An 18,822-nucleotide genomic window follows, 5' to 3' on the forward strand; every position below is an offset into this window, starting at 1 on the left:
CATAACACTTAATCACACTTTAATCAGCTACCATCTCTCCTGTGGACTCTTTAATGTCTACAGGCTCAGATCAACACAGCCCTGCCCTCCTGCACTATCAGCAGCAGGACCAGCAACTCTTCAACAGCAACATTGTACCCATCAGGTAAAACATGGGCTACATTTGCTTTGCATTGTCCCCACCTGGTGACAGTGATATAGTATGATGTGATTCCATATTTGATTCTTGGGTTGTTGTTATTTAGCCTGGTTCTATGTGCCCCTTTAACTTTCAAACGTCTCTGCACAGCCCTGCTCTCGATCCTTTAGTAAAACCAAAACCTTTAGAAGTCTTTATTCAGGATTTTACTCCAGTAACTGGTACATCCTGCTCCAGTCTGAAGTCGCACAAAAAAAGACTCACAGAGATTATGAATGCACAAATCACACAAATGTGTTTTACTTTTCCAAGGTATATTGTTTTAATATAATTAAGGTGTAAAACTTGCCAAACATACTATATTTAATGAATTAAGTCACAATTATATTGCTATGCTTTATCTTAAAAAACAAACATCATTCTTGTAAAACTTGATATGCTATGCCTTTTCACTTTCTTTTGGTTGTCTTGTTAGCAGATCCATTATACTGACACAAACAGTAAAAGCGAAAATGACAGAAATACTAAGTAAACACTAAAACTGCACATCTCATACAATAAGGCTTTGAAAGAATGGAATATTGACAAAACATAGGTGTGCATCACACAATGTTCCTGACACCTGTAAAAAAAGGAAGGCATAAAAGTTATTAGAAACGAACAGCTGGATTTGAAGATAACCCAAGGAAACGTCAGCTCACACAGGTTGTCTCACAAACTTTCAAGACAACCTGTGGCTACATCCAGGGTGACGATGCTTTAGTGGGCCACTAGTTTGCAGAAAGCACATTAACTAGGCAAAACAAAAAAAAGTGTTTTCACAAGTTTGTAAGCTCTGCAACTGAATCTTACCTCTTATTCTGATGGGTCTGTGTTCACAGAATGATGCAAAGTCTCCTTCAGCTGAAACACAGGATACACAATCCACAGTAAAAAGCAAGATCACATTCACGTAAATATTGTAAATCATTCTGTCAGTTATCTAGGTTTCAAGAAAATGTCACTAGTTCTAATGTCAAACTCCCGTGTACCATCTTAAATTAAAAAATGCCTCATAAGCTGAGGAGTTCATGTAAAATGTGGATTTTCTGAAAAGTTACATTAATTTAATACTCATATTTTAATTTTTCATAGTATAATTAGTCACGTGGACAGTTTAGAAACGTCTTCTATTTCACAATCAGGTTCAATTTAAGAGCTCGTAGTGCAGGCAGCCGAAGATATAGAACCCATGACTTTTGTCACAGTTCGGCTGTGTGGCAGGCAGGATTTATCGACACATGAGAAGATAAAAATGGGATTTTTTTTCTTACTCTCTGCAAGAAGCCTACTATGTCTAGCTTGTCTGCTTTGGTGGGAGAGCCGCCCTGACCATCACAGATGCTCTCAGACCCAGGAAGTGACTGTCTGTTGGAATCCAGTCCAGGTTTCAGAGTCTTCCAGCCTTTCCAATCAGAAATGTGGCTACTCTGTATGTCAGCTGCCGTGAGCAAGGGTAGCAAAGAGCACTGAGTGGCTACTGTCCTGTTGGGCATTGGTTTAGATGATGGTGTGGGGACTGTTCCAGGTAGAAAGACTTTAAGTTGAGAGCAGAGGAGAGACTGTTCATCCAGCAATCTGTGCATCTTCTACTCCAAAACACAGAATCAGAAAACATAAAGTTAAAAAAAACAAAAATATATCGGCCTGCCGATCTGTCTCAGGAGATGAATTTTGTTACCATTTTCAAGCTTTCATCATACTCATAGGCCAGTTCTTTTAACTGCCTCTCCAGCTCACCAGCCTCTCGTTTTACTGCACGCCTCAGCTCTTCGATGTCCCGAATCTTCTCTCTAAACACGCACAACACACACACATTTATTGTTGGGTGCATGAAACTGTATGGTAATTATCACCATGCCAATGCTCGAAGCTGGTTATCATGTGGACCAAAAACAATTAAGTGTTTTCCAAGTGTACACTCATAGTTACACTGCAATGGATGCATCTGGGGCAATTCAGGGTTCAGTATATTGGCCAAGGATCCAGAAAATGCTCCAATAAATAAATATTGGTGATCATTTAAAACTGCTAAATTACTACCTATGCTAATGAACTCCCAGGGTCTATAACTTGAAAAAATAGTATGAAGATAAAATATATGACATATTCCATAAGCAAAAAGAACAATCTGATTCTGAGGTGGGCAGACAGTCAGAACGTTATTAGCACCTCACTCACTGATTCTATGATAAAGCTGCACGTCTACTGCATTCTCGTAAAACAGAGAAATTCCAAGAGAGTGACACAACAGCAGAACCATAACTACCATGTGTGGGAAAAGCTTTTAGGACCTCACTTTTTTGCAAGATCTGGGACCCAGACTAATGTTTTTGTCAGATTTGACTTGTGATTCTATACATGCAGTTTTTATATTAAATTAAGGTTAAAAATGAATACTTTAAAGAACAAAATATATTTAATTCCTAGACGCGGTTCAAGTGGACTGCTAACTGATAAAACCTGTTTCTGAAAGGACTTTGGTTGTGCCTATAGCCAGAACACACTAGAAATGTATAAACTATTGTTTGTACCTGTCCTGGTCAGAGAGACAACTGAACACAGCAGCCTGGTCTTCAGAGAGTTGCTCCTCCATGTTACTTAGCACAGACCAAAACTGCTGCAGACACAGCAACATCTCCTCCAGCTCATCCAGAGAGTACTATAGAGAACAAAGACACAGTTATCATTAAAAAAAGAAAACACCTATCTGTCGAAGACATTTCTCCGATAAGCTTCTTCAGTTCTAACAACAGACGGTGGAAAGTCCCAGGTGTTTAGGCCCTAGTGAGACTTGTCACTAAAGAGGGTTTTCGACCTACTATTGATCATAGTCTCATCACATGAGCCATGGAAACTGTATTCCCTGGATACTATGGAAAAAAATGGTTCACCAGTGGTTTGAAGAGCACAAAAACAGGTTTTAGGTGTTGACTTGGCCTCCAAATGATCCAGTCTCAGTCCAATCAAGCAAATGTGGGCCTCCATGGATAAGACTTCTTTGGCAGTAGTTGGGACCAAGAAGTCTGATCCAGCAAAGAGGCCCCACCTTGTAAGCTGCAGAATTTGAAGAATTTCTTGCTAACATCTCGCTGCCAGATACCACAACACTCCTTCACACAGCTTAAGGTTGGTTTGTTTTATAATACACATTATACTTTTGATGGATATGTTATCAAATATGTTACTAAATATTAATTATAGTCTGTTAGTAATAATCCAGTTGCACAAGTGACACAACAGAGAGCATTATTTCTTAACAAGATAGAAGTATATATTGATGTTTTCATGGCTCAAGTGTCTCTTTAATTCAATTCAATTCAATTTTATTTATATAGCGCCAAATCACAACATAAGTCGCCTCAAGGCGCTTCATAGATACAGAGAAAAAACCCAACAATCATATGACCCCCTATGAGCAAGCACTTTGGCAACAGTGGGAAGGAAAAACTCCCTTTTAACAGGAAGAAACCTCCGGCAGAACCAGGCTCAGGGAGGGGCGGGGCCATCTGCTGTGACCGGTTGGGGTGAGAGAAGAAAGACAGGATAAAAGACATGCTGTGGAAGAGAGACAGAGGTTAATAACAGATATGATTCAATGCAGAGAGGTCTGTTAACACATAGTGAGTGAGAAAGGTGACTGGAAAGGAAAAACTCAATGCATCATGGGAATCCCCCGGCAGCCTACGTCTATTGCAGCATAACTAAGGGAGGATTCAGGGTCACCTGGTCCAGCCCTAACTATATGCTTTAGCAAAAAGGAAAGTTTGAAGCCTGATCTTGAAAGTAGAGATAGTGTCTGTCTCCCGAATCCAAACTGGAAGCTGGTTCCACAGAAGAGGGGCCTGAAAACTGAAGGCTCTGCCTCCCATTCTACTTTTAAATACTCTAGGAACAACAAGTAGGCCTGCAGAGCGAGAGCGAAGTGCTCTAATAGGGTGATATGGTACTACAAGGTCATTAAGATAAGATGGGGCCTGATTATTTAAGACCTTGTATGTGAGGAGCAGGATTTTGAATTCAATTCTGGATTTAACAGGAAGCCAAAACAGGAGAAATCTGCTCTCTCTTTCTAGTCCCTGTCAGTACTCTTGCTGCAGCATTTTGGATTAGCTGAAGGCTTTTCAGTGAGTTTTTTGGACATCCTGATAATAATGAATTACAGTAGTCCAGCCTGGAAGTAATAAATGCATGAACTAGTTTTTCAGCGTCACTCGGAGACAGGATATTTCTAATTTTAGAGATGTTGCACAAATGGAAGAAAGCAGTCTTACATATTTGTTTAATATGTGCATTGAAGGACATGTCCTGGTCAAAAATGACTCCAAGGTTCCTCACAGCGTTACTGGAGGCCAAGGTAATGCCATCCAGAGTAAGAATCTGGTTACATACCATATTTCTAAGCTTTTCAGGGCCGAGTACAATAACCTCAGTTTTATCTGAATTACGAAGCAGAAAGTTAGCGGCCATCCAGGTCTTTATGTCTTTACTGGTATTGGCCAGAGGGGCCGATGGCGCGATATGGCAGCCTCGCTTCTGTCAGTCTGCCCCAGGGCAGCTGTGGCTACAACTGTAGCTGTCTCCACCAGTGTATGAATGGGAGAGTGAATGAATAGTGGTATTGTAAAGCGCTTTGGGTGCCTTGAAAAGCGCTATATACAGCGGGGAAAATAAGTATTTGACACATCAGCATTTTTATCAGTAAGGGGATTTCCAAGTGGACCATTGACACAACATTTCCACCAGATGTTGCCATCAAGCCAAATATTGACGTCATACAAACAAATCAGAACATATAAGTATACAAGTTAAACCACAATAAATAAAGTGAAATGACACAGGGAATAAGTATTGAATACATGGAGATAACAAGGGGCAAAATGACATAGAAAGCCAGGAGATCACCTGAAATCTGTCAGTATTGATAGAGAAATCCTGTCCCCTATCAGTACTAATTGATATCAGCTGCTTTAGTCCTAATTGATGGCCTATAAAGGCTCCTCATTACCCAGAAGGCACACAGGAAAGACTTCATGATGGGTAAAAGCAAAGAACTCTCTCAAGATCTTCGTAATCTTATCGTTGAAAAGCATTTTGATGGGAATGGTTATAGGTGCATTTCCAGAATGCTGAATGTTCCTGTGAGCACTGTGGGGGCCATTATCCGGAAATGGAAAGTGCATCAGTTCACCATAAACCTGCCACGATCAGGTGCTCCACGCAAGATCCCTGTCCGAGGAGTCCAAAGAATAATCAGGAGGGTTCTCCAAGAGCCAAGAACCACTCGGACAGAACTTCAGGAAGACCTTGCATCAGCAGGTACTGTTGTTTCAAAGAAAACTATAAGCAATGCACTGAACCGCCATGGCATCCATGCACGCTCACCACGCAAGACTCCATTGCTGAACAAAAAGCATGTCAAGGCTCGGTTAAAATTTGCGCAACAGCATTTGGAGAAGCCTGTGGATTATTGGACGACTATAGTATGGTCAGATGAAAGCAAAATTGAACTCTTTGGCAGTCATTCTACACACCATGTTTGGAGAAGAAATGGCACTGCTCACCACCCCAAGAACACCATACCAACAGTCAAGTTTGGGGGTGGAAGCATCATGGTTTGGGGCTGCTTTTCAGCAAGGGGTACTGGCAGACTTCATATTATTGAAGGCAGGATGAATGGAGAGATGTACCGGGACATTCTGGATAAAAATCTGCTGCCATCTACCAGGAAGCTAAAAATGAAAAGAGGGTGGACATTTCAGCAAGACAATGATCCCAAACACAAGGCCAAGGAAACAATGAAGTGGTTTCAAAGAAAGAAAATCAAGTTGCTTGAATGGCCCAGTCAATCACCTGACCTAAATCCCATAGAAAATCTATGGAGAGAACTGAAGATTAAAGTTCATAAAAGAGGCCCAAGGAACCTTCAAGATTTAAAGACCGTTTGTGTGGAAGAATGGGCCAGAATCACTCCTGAGCAATGCAGACGACTGGTCTATCCATACAAGAGGCGTCTAGAAGCTGTAATCACCAACAAAGGCTTTTCTACAAAGTATTGAATAAAGTGTGTTCAATACTTATTCCCTGTGTCATTTCACTTTATTTATTATGGTTTAACTTGTATACTTATATGTTCTGATTTGATTGTATGACTTCAATATTTGGCTTGATGGCAACATCTGGTGGAAATGTTGTGTCAATAGTCCACTTGGAAATCCCCTTACTGATAAAAATGCTGATGTGTCAAATACTTATTTTCCCCGCTGTAAATCCAATCCATTATTATTGTTATTATTTAAGACATTCCTGCAGTTTAACTAATTGGTGTGTGTTATCTGGCTTCATGGACAGATAGAGCTGGGTGTCATCAGCATAGCAGTGAAAATGTATGCTATGTCTTCTAATGATGCTGCCTAAGGGAAGCATGTATAATGTAAACAGAATTGGTCCTAGCACTGAACCCTGTGGAACTCCATAATTAACCTCAGTGTGTGAAGAGGACTCTCCATTTACATGCACAAATTGGAGTCTATTAGATAGATATGATACAAACCACTGCAGTGCAGTACCTGTAATACCTACAGCATGTTCTAATCGCTCTAATAGGATATTATGGTCAACAGTATCGAACGCTCCACTAAGGTCTAGCAGGACAAGCACAGAGATGAGTCCACTGTCAGAGGCCATAAGAAGATCATTTGTAACCTTCACTAAAGCTGTTTCTGTGCTGTGATGAGCTCTGAAACCTGACTGAAACTCTTCAAATAAACCTCTGCAGATGATCTGTTAGCTGTTTGACAACTACTCTTTCAAGGATGTTCGATATGAAAGGAAGGTTGGAGATTGGCCTATAATTAGCTAAGACTGCTGGGTCTAGAGATGCTTTTTGAGTAAAGGTTTAACTACAGCCAGCTTGAAGGCCTGTGGTACATAGCTGATCATTAGAGATAGGTTGATCATATTTAAGATCGAAGAATTAATTAATGGCAGGACTTCTTTGAGCAGTTTTGTAGGAATGGGGTCTAAAAGACACGTTGATGGTTTGGAGGAAGTAATTATTGAAGTTAGTTATACTTTAGTGTTGTATTTTTCATACTTTGGATTTCTCTGTCTTTGGCTACACTACGGTTGGTAGAAAAAGCTTTTCTTGTGTAATAGCTAGCTAATTACTCACTGATGTATACACAGTAGACCTTTCCAGGACTGGACTTCTAATCTGGCATACCGAGCAGTTGCCCAGTGGGCCGATGCAAACTTGTGGGCAGAGATTACAGATTAGATTCATGCAGATTAATAGCATGCTCTGTGGTCAAATGGTTCTGCATGTGGGGTCATTACTAAAAAACATATTACAAAGAACACTTTTGTTAAAAGTAAAGCAATATGTTACTCAATTACTCCAAGGAGAAAGTAATTTAATATACTACTCATTACATAACTTTTAATGTTACCCACTTAAATAGCTGAAACAAACTGTCTCAGGACCTCAAATTGGCTTAGTAAGCTCAGTGACCCCTGACCTACATACACAGGTGAATCCAATAATGACAAAGAGTATTTAAGGGGGTCAATTGTAATTTTCCCTCGTCTTTTAATTTTCTCTGAAGAGTAGCAACACAGGGGTCTCAAAACAACTCTGAAACGACCTGAAGACAAAGATTGTTCATCATCATGGTTTAGGGCCAGTGTTGGTCAAGTTACTTGAAAAAAGTAATCAGTAACTAATTACTGATTACTTCCCCAAAAAAGTAATCCCGTTACTTTACTGATTACTTATTTTCAAAAGTAATTAATTACTTAGTTACTTAGTTACTTTTTAAAAACACGATTTACACCCTGAAGAGGTGATAAAGCGATAGATCTTTCAGCCCAATTCTACTTTTTCTACATAATCCATCATACAAAATGTAGTTAAAAGGAAAAGTCTCTTTTTTTAACTTGTTTTATCAGTTTTAATCTTTTAACTTTATGTATCAAGCAAAAATTTAATTATATGCAACATTCTCTGACTTGAATAAATTAGTTTAACATTTAAACCTATTTTCTGCACATTCCAGCACATAAAATAAAATATTTTTTGTGTTTACACTCAGTCTTTCAAATAGATGCAAGTAAAACACAGCAGAAAATAAATAAAGTCAAAGACTCAGCGGTCCTGTTGCTCTATTTTCACCTGTAAAGCAGGAGTGGGGCAGGCGGAGGTTTACCCTGGTGCAGGTGTGCCGCGGTCAGTGGAAGAATCCGTGAGTTTCTCTGAGTTTCCCATTACGTCGTAGCTACTCGGTGCTTGTTTGGAAGTTTAGGGGTTTTTTTCGCTGTAAAAAGAAGTTTTCTTCCCACACACAATGGACACTAATGTTTTTGTCACTTTTTATGGAATCAAACTCAAAGTCAGGTCAGTACTTCCACGCTTTAAACGCTGCACGCTCATACTCTCTCCCACAATCGATATGTGATCCATTGTTGATCTGCACACAGCTGTTGTCACTAACGGCGCACTCGCTTACGTCACTGTCGTGAGACATTCTCGCAAAGAATCACGGTTTTAGTAACACAGTAACGCAGCGTTACTACGGGAAAGTAACGGTAATCTAATTACAGTTTTTGCAATAGTAATCCCTTACTTTACTCGTTACTTGAAAAAAGTAATCAGGTTACAGTAACGCGTTACAAATAACGCGTTACTGCCCATCTCTGTTTAGGGCAGCGGTTCCCAAACTTTTTTTGCTGGGCCCCCCTTTGTTTTACAAGAAAAATGTTCGCGCCCCCCTGCGTGCACGCACGCACTAACACATCCTCCAACCACACACGCCCATATTTTGCTCCATTGTGGTTTATTTTACACCTCAAACATTTAGTAAATAATTAAGCAAATACAAGTAATCTGCAATAAATTACAGGTAGTAAGAAAATAAACTACTAACTCTTTTACGCTATGTCCGCACCTACATGGGTATTTTTGAACACGCAGCTGTTTCGTCCACGTAAACGGCGTTTCGAATCACCGAAAACTGAGATTTTTTTTAAACTCCTTTTTTTTCGTTTATGTGTGGACGAGGAATACAGAGTTCGTCACGCAACGTCAAAGGTATGTGTCTTTTTTCACGTCACGCTGTGGCCACGTTATTGTTTACATGAGATGAATTGCAGGATGGCAGATAGAGACAAAATACTGTTAATCTGACTGTCTGCAGGTTTTACACGCAGTTACTGTCCCTCCATTTACAAAGGCAGAGGCGTCACAGTGTGATTATTTTACTGTAGCTGTTTTTTTTTTTCCTGTGTAATAATATTCAACATTGCATCAATACATTATTCAAAAAATGCCTCTCTGTGCAAAATGGGTTCAAAAACATAAACAACTGTGGGATCCTGTTTGTCCGTGATTTGAAGAGCCCAGCGCTGCTCCCGACGAAGGGAAAACCAATCCTGCAGGGAGACCTACCTCGGCACTTGTGCAGGTGAAGCCAAAGGGCAGATTTGCTTCACCATATTTTCTAGTCTTTGGCTTAGAATGAAGTTGGTTTGGAAACATATTCAGCGATGCTTCATCTCCTGCTTTGCGTTTCTGTGGGCGCCCCGTGCTAGCAGTGTACAAGCATTTTGTTACCCCCCCCCCAGCCTTTTCATACCGCGCCCCCCCTAGGGGGCGGGCCCCACACTTTGGGAAGGTCTGGTTTAGGGGAAGGATACAGAAAGCTGTCTCAGAGGTTTAAGCCGTCTGTTTCCACAGTTAGGAACATATTGAGACAATGGAAGACCACAGGCTCAGTTCAAGTTAAGGCTCAAAGTGGCAGACCATGAAAAATCTCGGATAGACAGAAGCGACGAATGGTGAGAGCAGTCAGAATCAACCCACAGACCAGCACCAAAGACCTACAACATCATCTTGCAGCAGATGGAGTCACTGTGCAGCGTTCAACCATTCGGCGCACTTTACACAAGGAGATGCTGTATGTGAGAGTGATGCAGAGGAAGCCTTTTCTCCGCCCACAGCACAAACAGAGACACTTGAGGTTTGCTAAAGCACATTTGGACAAGCCAGCTTCATTCTGGAGTAAGGTGCTGTGGACTGATGAAACTAACATTGAGTTATTTGGGCATAACAAGGGGCGTTATGCATGGAGGAAAAAGAACACAGCAGTCCAAGAAAAACACCTGCTGCCTCCAGTAAAATATGGTGGTGGTTCCATCATGCTGTGGGGCTGTGTGGCCAGTGCAGGGACTGGGAATCCCTTCATAGTTGAGGGACACATGGATTCCACTCAGTATCAGCAGATTCTGGAGAATCAGTGACAAAGCTGAAGCTGCGCCGGGGCTGGATCTTTCAACAAGACTACGACCCGAGACACTGCTCAAAATCCACTAAGGCATTCATGTAGAGGAACAAGTACAACGTTCATCTCAGTCCCCAGACCTGAATATTATTGAAAATCTGTGGTGTGAGTTAAAGAGAGCTGTTGATGCTCGGAAGCCATCAAACCTGAATGAACTAGAGATGTTGTGTAAAGAGGAATGGTCCAAAATACCTTCAACCACAATCCAGACTCCCATTGGAACCTACAGGAAGTGTTTAGAGGCTGGAATTTCTGCAAAAGGCGGATCTACTAAATATTGATTTCATTTCTTTTTTTGTGGAGCCCAAATTTATGCACCTGCCTGATTTTGTTAAAACAATTATTGCGCACTTTCTGTAAATCCAATAAACTTCATCTCACTTCTCAAATATCACTGTGTGTGTCTCCTATATGATATATTTAACTGACATTTTTTATTGTAACAACCAACGATTTATATAAGAAAATAATGACTATTAACAAGGTTGCCCAAACTTTTGCATCCCACTGTATAATCTTTATCTCAATATTTGGATCTATAATTTTATAATTTTGCTCTCCAATGCGTCCATCAGAGTGTGAATGTGTGAATGTTTTTAGATTGCACTTGAGTATAGAAGTGTTTGTATGAGTAGGTGTGAATAGGTGAATGAGGCATGTTGTATACAGTGTTTTGAGTCCTCAGAGAGAGTAGAAAAGCGCTATATAAGAATCAGTCCATTTATATAAGAATCAGTCCATTTACATGAGTCCAACACCACAAAGCAAAAGTGAAAACCATATTTCAAACCAATTATCACAGTGATTTTTCTTTAGAAACACAAGCAGGTAGAAACAGAAGCTGCAGCAGGACCTCTCATGAGTTTGGTCAGCTTTCACACAGCTTTCAGCTTCCATCACTCTGGACTTTTGGCTAGCTTAGTGTTTGCATGCCGTCTTGCTATCTTAGCATTAGCATGCTGTCTGTGCAGATGCTTGCAAAAAGCCAAAGTGATGTTAGCAGCATAATGCAGCTGTTTCTGTCCTGGAGGCAGCTTCCGCTTTACCATCGCTCACATCCTTTTGTGCAATAAAAATAAAAGTTGTCCATATACACTAGCATTTTCCTCCTCTGACAAATGAAGTCAAATCACCTAGTTGTAGTGTAACCAATAAGCAAGATTGATAGGCAAACAGCCTAACAATTCCAAGGAACTGTGCTTCTGGAACCGGTTCTTGATTTCCATCCCTAATAAACAGCGCTGGACTGGTTATCCGGCATACCGGGGATTTTCCCAGTGGGCCGACGTACTTTTAGGCCAATGAGTTGAATGCATTGGGACAATGAAAGATGTGCAACATCGGGCGCTGACAGTAGCCCATTTGTTCATTTTCATTAATGACACTTTTTTGCCCAATCAAATCTCATAACGCAACCGGGCGCTCCCCTATCTTCGCTGTGTGTTCACGCACCTTGTAGAACAGATTATTGTGTGGAAGCTTATTGTGTGGAAGATTATTGTTAGATTATTGTGTGGAAGAATGGCCGAAAAGGTGGAGCTCAAAAGCTAAAACAGAAAAAAAAAAAGAAGAAACTAACAATAAATGTAGCAAAGTGTTTCAAATTAATGACATTAGCTTTTGGTGATGTTGCACTGTCAACAGTAGTACCAACAACAACTAGTAACCAGCCCTCACGGTCACAGGAGGCTGCTGTTTTTAGCACCAGATGTGGAGAAGTGTAGGAGGAGTGAAGCAGGGTTTTTTTGTGTGTGATTTGATTTCTTGAGCAAACATGATGGGCTGCCTGAAACAAAATTACCAGTCCCATTCTAGCCTTGCAAATAAATAAATAGGTTTCAGTTAGATTGCAGGGTTGCCGCACACCAGCCCCACAAGCACTGACAGCAGCCCATTCTTGCCCAATCAAATCTCTTAATGCAACCATCCCTGCCCCTACCTACCCTGTGTGCCTTATTGAAAAGTTTCATGTGGAAGAACTGGTTGATACAGGCAAACTCACAGTCATAAGAACCTTCTGTTGGTAGTACCAGCTGTGGGGAAGTGCTGGATGAGGGACAGCAGTCCCAATAACTTTAGTCCTCGGGCCCTAAAAGTTCAGAATGGAACTCAAATTCTAAACTACTTTCATCAGACACTGCCTATCGGCCTTGTTCTGAACCTGAAAAACTGTAAGACTATAGACGTAAAATAAAACCAAACCTTACTCACTGTGGTGCTTGAATACATGTAGTCCAGCAACTGAAGTTATACGTAAAAGGGTGTGAATTTTATATGAGGGTATCAACATAAATCTATTTGGCTAAATACACAAAATTAAGTAAGGATACTGGACAGTGTGGTATTACTCACAGGACTGTTTCCGAAAGTGGGTTCCTTGTTGTTACTCTTGTGAATACAGCAGGTATGGTCACAGGAGCAGCAGCATGCCATGGTGTCTTGCTGATTGCCCTCCCAAAGTTGCTTCTGAGTTTCATTTCCATTTCTGTTCATGTCTTCTTCCTGCTCATCCGGCCACAATCCTGTATCTACAGATACTGACTCTGGCTTACAATTTATAGCCATCTCAGGGATAGTCTCCTGTGATTTCAAATTATTAGACAGGTGAAAGAAAGAAGGAGATGAAGAGAAGAGCTCTTGATGTGCTGGTCTTTGTGTCATTCCTGGGCAACTCATGGACAAATTTGTTTTGTTTGGAACAGCATGAAGAGCCCCATATGATAAATTCTTGGTCAGAGTATTGCGCTGAATTTGCAGGTCTGTCCATGACTGGACAGCACGAAAGGGGCTGGAGGTGTCCAAAGGTAGAATGATAGGGAGACGAGTGCTTTTTGACTCAGGAGTGTATGGAACATCCTTTCTGTGGACAATATGAGAAGACAGATATGACGGCATTTGAACTGAAACAGAACGATTTGATGGTCTGACATTCGGGATTGCAGACTGGGATGTGGATGTCAGTGAGGAAGGTACATCCAAGGAGCCATTTGCAGCTCTTGAGGTCTGGCCTCTGTCTGTGTTCGCTGAGTATGACATCGGTAAAGGGATGGCATTGCCTGTGGAAGAAAATGAATCTACAGGAAGATTTCCAGGAGTTCCATCTGAGATTTCAAAGCTTCCTGACGCTTCAGGGGTTGGATTGGACAACTGGATGGGTTCTGCCCAATAGACTCGCCCTTCAGTATCAAGCTGCTGAAAAAAGTCATCTAAATCTATATTCTCATTGTCAGAGTCATCTACTGAGGTTTCAAAAACCAGATCTAAGTTCTCAATTGCAATGAGATTATTGGGTTTTACTTCATCTCCACTGTGTGCCTGTGCGACTTGATTGTGTAAGCGTATGTAACTCCCGGGTGATTCACTTTCTTTACCAGCAACGTGTTTTTGATAGAGTTTTCTAATATCGTTGTGTTTTGTCTTTGCTGACATGTCATCATGCACAGTAGAGGAGTTGACCAGTGTATCCATTTCTGACTGGCTTTCTACTTCAGAAGGTGAAGGTGCAGAACCTTCTGACAGATTAGCGGGAGTTTCTGTGTCTGAGATGTAAACGACAGCTTCTTGAGAAAGTTGGGGACCGTGTCCCTCACTTTTTTCCTGTTGTTTTTCATTCCTCTGAAATTTTTCCAACAGTATATCATTCATCTTGGCATTTGTACCATTTTGGATCTGACAGGATAGAGCAAGATCATTGTTATCATTGTGAGAATGCTGTCTGTTCTCTGGGGGTAAGACTGCACTATGCTGTCCAGAGACAACTTGCTCTGACTGGTCTGAAATTTCTCCTGAAGCTGGGTCTATGAGGTCATTTTGATGATGTGATTGTGATGACACATCAGGCTGACAAACTGGGATGTAAAGTTTATAAGAAAGGGAGGAAGGTGTGGGAAAACCTTCCTCTAATTTTGAGAAGTCCAAAACAGGTGGTGCTGATGGATTAGCTTTGTCCAAATGAAAAGAGAGCAAAGGGAGACTTTCATCCTCTTCCTTTTGTGTATCAGCAGTTGGCTTTGAAAAACTTATTCCATCAGAATCTAGAAAAAAAGATTTGTTTTTGTTGCTTTCGGGAGTTTGTGAGATTAACTTGAGTAATTTGGGAGAGACCAAAGTCGGTGGAGAACAGATCTCTCTGTTAGCAGAGTGAGGTAAAGGAGGAGAAGTGGGATGCTGAGACGATATAGGACCAGAAGAAAAACTTTTTATTGAAGCGGGTGGAGACTGATCCGGATTTGGTGCTGTTTCAGTGTTTGCAATTTGCAGGTCACAACTTGAGAGAGGCAGTGAGGCAGAAGCTATGGAAGAGCTCGAGTCTATAGTAGAATCTGGTGAAGGGCAGGGTGAGGAAGGGAGATATTTATTAAAACCACAAGAGCTCATTGTTGAGGCAGGGATGGGAGATTTGTCAGTACGAGGAGAAAAAGCAGAAGACTCTGGTTTCTCACTGTCCTGATTGTCACCACTCATTTCTGAAAACCCTGAGCGAGCCTGAAATCAAACAGGAAATACAGTCAAACATCTGAACATTCAAATGCTCTAAATATCCTAAATAGCAACTTAGTATACTCTACGATCTAGTGTCAGTGTTATGAATTAGGGTAGTGCGCTGCATTTCAATAAACTTGACAGACTGTGAGAAAAGTGAGACTGCATTGACAAGAGAAGAGACCTTGATGATTTCAGATCCTGGTGATGCCAAATGAGGGACCAGTGGTATAAAGGGTTCTTCTAGAAAGCCACTGCTGTCTGACTGGCAGCTGTTGGTCCGCATTACACCTCTCACTGCTCAAACAAATGAAGGAGGAATGAGAAGACAAAGAGAAAGAGGACATGGAATTATATCCACAACTTATCAAAATCTCTGGTATTTGTCTCAACACTGGAATTTAAAAAGTTTTAAAAACATGTTGTGGGAAATCTGTTTTTTATTCCAAACTTTCTAGAGGTCTATTGTTCCCAGGCCAGCTAATAAAAACAATCTCTCCAGCATGTCCAGTGCCTGCCCCAGGATCAGACACCCTTCAGAGAAAGACATTTGCATACATAGTCTCATTCTTTCCATCAGCTCCCACAGCTCAGGGTCATAGGATGAAACGAGATCAGTCAACTCTTGCTAGTTGAATTGCTGCGATAATTGTATGGAGCTGAATATAATGGATTTAATTGTTTTTAACCCTTGTTCATTGTAGCTTTTTGTGTGTTTTTTGTGTGCACTGTTTTTTATAAGATTGTGACCTCACAAACTTTGAGTTTTTTGCAGGTTTCCTCCAGATTGGTCGAATCCATGTATATCCATGATATTTGGTACTTTGAACATATGTGCATGTCAAAACCCCCGGTCCCCAACAGCTTTTCCCTTGCAGCAAATGACAGCAGCAACATTATTCTCTTGCGCCTTGTGGAGAGACCCTTAGCTTTGCTTGGCCATGTGTCTGTGAGCTGGTTTCTTGCTAGTAGTTCTTGTGCTTAACTTACTCATTGTGTATATACACAGATCACTGAAACGTAAGAGCTGAACTGCTTTTTTGCTCTGAACACTTGTTCTCCTGTTGTTCATCTAGGGAGTTGGGTTTAGCATATGCCTTCTGTTTGTTTAGTTTTTTGCTTGTTTTTTTGTCACATAGGAATAAGGTAGCACAGCTCCTTGAAAGATAGCCGCTTTTGATTGTTGTTTTGGCATTGGTTCATCCTGGAGTCAGTTACTGGTATTGCTTGTGACCAAGTATGTATTAATAAACAATGTCTTTGACAGAAAATTACTGGTTAGACTCCACCTGTTTTGTGACCACAGTAGGGACTCTCTTTGAAGTTTATACATTCCCAGTGATGTGCAAGATGTCCTACTTATCCTTGATCTTTGCTTCCTTCCAGGAAGGCATTTTAGTGCGAATCGGGAGATTCTCAAAGTATTCCCTTCACTGCCCTACCTTATATAAATGCCCTTAAGCTAAACATAATGTTTATTATAGACAAACTGAAAGAATCACAAAGGTTCAACAATAAAGACGAGACTCTGTACTCTCAGGATTTAGATTAGGCAAGCTGTTCCTCCCAATCACATCCCTCCAGTAGTCCAATCACACCGAAGTCGCCCAGTTTGACAATGGATGCCCCAGACCACTTTGATCTTGTAGTAGAAAATGAAAAACAGGAACTTTTCTGTCATTTAATTGTTTATTGCTTAATTACTTTGTGTAGTATGAATGGCCATAGGATGAATTTTTATCAGTAGGAAATGCTGTGAAACCTAGCAGATCAAACATGTTAAGAAATATTATTATTATTATTATTATTATTATTATTATTATTAATGCTCAATACTGAACTGAGACTTATTTTTATGCATTTACTACTAAGCTTAAATCCAAGCTCTCCCATCTATCCTGCTCTCAAACCCTTGCTGTTTTAGTCAGATGTAGTCCAGTTTATTGTCCAGTGAGCAGACCACACAGTGGGAATTTAGGGACTGCTGCATCTTTGTTTTTACAGAGATGCAGCATGCAGCATTTTACAGAAGCATGGCTCAGTGACAGAGCTCCAGACACCACCATTCAGCTACACGGGCTCATTTCATTTCGTGCAGACAGAAATGCAGCTCTGTGCGGTAAGACTCCTGGTGGTGGCTTGTGTGTCTACATAAACTTGGAATGGTGCAAGAACTCTGTGCTTGTTTCTTACTACTGCTCTTTGTTGGTAGAGTTTAGGACTGTTAGATGCAGACCTTTTTAACTTTCCTCGGGAATTCACTGCGGTGTTCATTACAGCAGTGTAAATGCCACCCAGCACTAACGCTAAGGGGGCGAGCTGCAGAACTCACACCCGATGGACTGTTTATTATCGCCAGAGATTTCAACCACTCAAATCTCAAGTCACTGCTTCTGAAATTGCATCAACACGTGGACTTTGCGGTGAGGGGAAAAAATGGGCTGGATCTTGTTTATACAAACATTTCAGCATGTAGAGAGCAAAGTCTCGCCCCCACCTCAGATACTCAGACCACTTGTTATGCTATTTACAGCATGCAGACCGCTCGTCAGACGCTGGAAACCAGTTCTGAACAGATGAAACTTGGCCTGCAGGAGCTCTCTCTGCTTTTCAGGACTGTTTTGAGCACAGTGACTGGGACATGTTCAGGGAAGCTCTATGAAATGGCGACTGCACCAACTTGAAGGAGAACACATCATCTGTGTGCTCAGCCCAATGCTGTTCACTCTACTGACTCACGACTGTGCAGCGATGCACAGTTCAAACCACATCATCAAGTTCACCAATGACATGACTGTGGTGGGTCTCATCAGCAAGAATGACGAGTCAGCATACAGAAAGGAGGTGCAACAGCTAACGGACTGGTGTAGAGTCAACAACCTGTCTCTGAATGTGGACAAAAGAGATAATTGTTGACTTTAGGAGAGCATGGAGAGATCACTGTCCACTGAACATCGATGGATCCTCTGTGGAGGTGGTCAAGAGCACCAAATTCCTTGGTGTCCACCTGGCGGAGAACCTCTCCTGGTCCCTCAATACCAGCTCCATGACTAAGAAGGCCCAACAGCATCTCTACTTCTTGCAGAAGCTGAGAAAAGCCCATCTCCCTCCATCCATTCTCACTATGTTCTACAGAGGGACTATCGAGAGCATCCTGAGCAGCAGCATCACTGTCTGGTATGGTAACTGCACCGTATCCGATCGCAATACCCTACAACAGACAGTGAGAACAGCTGAGAAGATCGTTGGAGCCTCTCTTCCCTCCATCACAGACACTTATAGCACCCACTGCATCTGCAAAGCCACCAGCATTGTGGAGGACCCCACATACCCCTCACATACACTCTTCATCTTGCTGCCTTCAGGCAAGAGGTACCGGACCATTCGGGCCCTCACTGCCAGACTGTGAAACAGTTTCTTTCCCCAAGCCGCCAGACTCCTGAACACTCAGTGACTGGACCGACACACACACACCTTCATACACCAAGTTACTTTTTGCACATTTCTATTGCACTATTGTGTCAGCACTGTCTTGTCTCTGTATTGTTCTGTTCTGTCTACTGTTGCACTGTCTTTGTTTTGTTTTTGTGCAATCTTTGCACATTGCACTTTATGTTATCCTGTGTTGATATGTAGCACCATGGTCTTGGAGTAACGTCGTCTCTGTACTGTACCACTATGCATGGTTGGAATGACAATAAAGCCACTTGACTTAACTTAATGGGAGAACATACATGAGGTTTAAGCCTTGGACAAGTTTGAAACATTATGTCCTCCACAATAAAAGTGGCTGAAAATAAACACCGGTATCACTTCATCCAGTTC

General features: G+C 41.4%; 1 protein-coding gene across 1 annotated transcript in view; it reads right to left on the reverse strand.

Moving 5' to 3' along the window:
• Nucleotides 1-451: 451 nt before the first annotated feature.
• Nucleotides 452-18,822, reverse strand: part of itprid1 (ITPR interacting domain containing 1) — a 37,526-nt gene continuing 19,155 nt past the window's right edge. The window contains exons 11-16 of the mRNA XM_085467364.1: nucleotides 15,182-15,294; nucleotides 12,868-15,000; nucleotides 2,713-2,840; nucleotides 1,860-1,971; nucleotides 1,453-1,767; nucleotides 452-1,042 (exon numbers count right to left, since the gene is read on the reverse strand). Of these exons, the coding sequence (XP_085323490.1) occupies nucleotides 995-1,042; nucleotides 1,453-1,767; nucleotides 1,860-1,971; nucleotides 2,713-2,840; nucleotides 12,868-15,000; nucleotides 15,182-15,294 (2,849 nt within the window). The 3' untranslated portion in view covers nucleotides 452-994. The remainder of the gene's footprint in view (nucleotides 1,043-1,452; nucleotides 1,768-1,859; nucleotides 1,972-2,712; nucleotides 2,841-12,867; nucleotides 15,001-15,181; nucleotides 15,295-18,822) is intronic.

The sequence above is a fragment of the Copadichromis virginalis genome, linkage group LG9, assembly GCF_057382275.1.
Source record: "Copadichromis virginalis isolate Kocher_CV1m ecotype Utaka linkage group LG9, C_Virginalis_male_GT1.1, whole genome shotgun sequence".
In the NCBI taxonomy this organism is placed as follows: Eukaryota; Metazoa; Chordata; class Actinopteri; order Cichliformes; family Cichlidae; genus Copadichromis; species Copadichromis virginalis.